The 1,343-nt window shown below is 36.8% G+C and overlaps 1 protein-coding gene across 1 annotated transcript; it reads left to right on the top strand.

Annotated features, from left to right (window-relative positions):
• The first annotated feature begins 264 nt into the window (after positions 1 to 264).
• On the top strand, positions 265 to 1,128 carry LOC107915363 (serine/threonine-protein phosphatase 7 long form homolog). Its single transcript, XM_016844526.1, has 2 exons — positions 265 to 625; positions 1,076 to 1,128. The coding sequence occupies exons 1-2, from the start codon at positions 265 to 267 to the stop codon at positions 1,126 to 1,128; spliced, it is 414 nt and encodes a 137-aa protein (XP_016700015.1).
• The last annotated feature ends 215 nt before the right edge of the window (positions 1,129 to 1,343 follow it).

Genomic DNA, 1,343 nt, shown 5'->3' with positions numbered 1-1,343 from the left:
TAAGTGATAAGTTTAATTAATTTTTGAATACTATTTAATTTTTTTTCATTTATGCAATTTTAATTAATTTTTATTTTATAATTTTTATAACAATTTGTAAGTCGTGTGTTGCAATGCTATATCCGTAATATGTCTGGTCCTCCATTGCCGTTGATAGAGAATTACCTGCGGGAAGTAGGTTTTTGGCACGTGGCCATGATAGGCCAAGGGTGCAAGTAGGACCCAAAACTAATCAGTACATTGATAGAGAGGTAGAGACCCGAGATGCACACTTTCCATCTTCTACGCGGAGAGTGTACTATTACTCTAGAAGACATGCAATTGCAATTGGGATTGCTGGTGGATGGGTACCCAGTCACTGGGTCCACTCAATCTGCTGATTGGGGAGCCATATGCTACGTGCTTTTGGGTGCTATTCTGGATAATATTAACGAAGTTTGGATCGAGATGCGCTGGTTACGAGACACATTCCTGGATCTGGATAATGATTTAATTGAACTAGAAAGAATACGATATGCTCAGGCATACATTCTTGAAATGATTGAAGGTTATCTGATGCCAGACTTGTCAGGAAACCGCGTACATCTGAGATGGCTGCTGAAACTCATTGATTTTAGAGCAGCAGGTGAATTAAGTTGGGGGTCTACCATGTTAGCAACATTGTACCAGGAGTTGTATGGGGCGACACGACCGAATAAAGCCAAAATCGGAAGATGCTTATCACTACTGCAATCATGGGCATGGTTTCGCTTTCCATTTTTATGTCCTCGAGTAAACCACTCATATACATTCCCACTAATAACGAAGAAAATTTTATATTAGATTTTACAATTATTACATAGATTTAAAATATAATTGTATGCTAAAAATTTATTTAATTAGGTGGAACCATTCGGTGAGTTATGTTGGAATACCCCACATCTCTTGAAGATATATGGCTTCTATTAGACCAACGGCCAGAAGCACAAGTAAGTATTAAATAAAATATATATACATAATAAAATAGTCGTTTTGTATTTAATATTTATTATTTAGTAATACATATATAACTAATATTTTTATCATGTTCATGTAGTTTCAATGGACACCACACAAGGATCCGATAATTCAGGCAGTAATTCCGGATGAATTTTTTCAAAATCTGAACATTTGGCATGTGAAAGTCTTATTGGTCAACTATGCTATCATGGAGATGCACCAGTCAGATAGAGTATTGCGGTAATTTGGATTCTGACAACCGATTCTCGTGGCACCTGAGGTGCTCGATGATGAGCACAAAGTCGACTTACGGCTATTGAATACGAATTGGTGGAGATACTGTCAGAATACATCAAAATGTGGAA

This window comes from Gossypium hirsutum, chromosome A10 (genome assembly GCF_007990345.1).
Source record: "Gossypium hirsutum isolate 1008001.06 chromosome A10, Gossypium_hirsutum_v2.1, whole genome shotgun sequence".
In the NCBI taxonomy this organism is placed as follows: domain Eukaryota; kingdom Viridiplantae; phylum Streptophyta; class Magnoliopsida; order Malvales; family Malvaceae; genus Gossypium; species Gossypium hirsutum.
The sequence above is the reverse complement of the archived record's forward strand: the minus strand, read 5'-3'. Positions and strand labels throughout refer to the sequence as shown.

What these genes read in the sequence shown, in the direction of transcription:
- LOC107915363 (XM_016844526.1), top strand. Translation starts at nt 265, where the DNA reads ATGCACACTTTCCATCTTCTACGCGGAGAGTGTACTATTACTCTAGAA. An exon ending in CATTGATTTTAGAGCAGCAG is followed by an intron (nt 626 to 1,075) that starts GTGAATTAAGTT and finishes ATGTTCATGTAG; the next exon opens with TTTCAATGGACACCACACAA.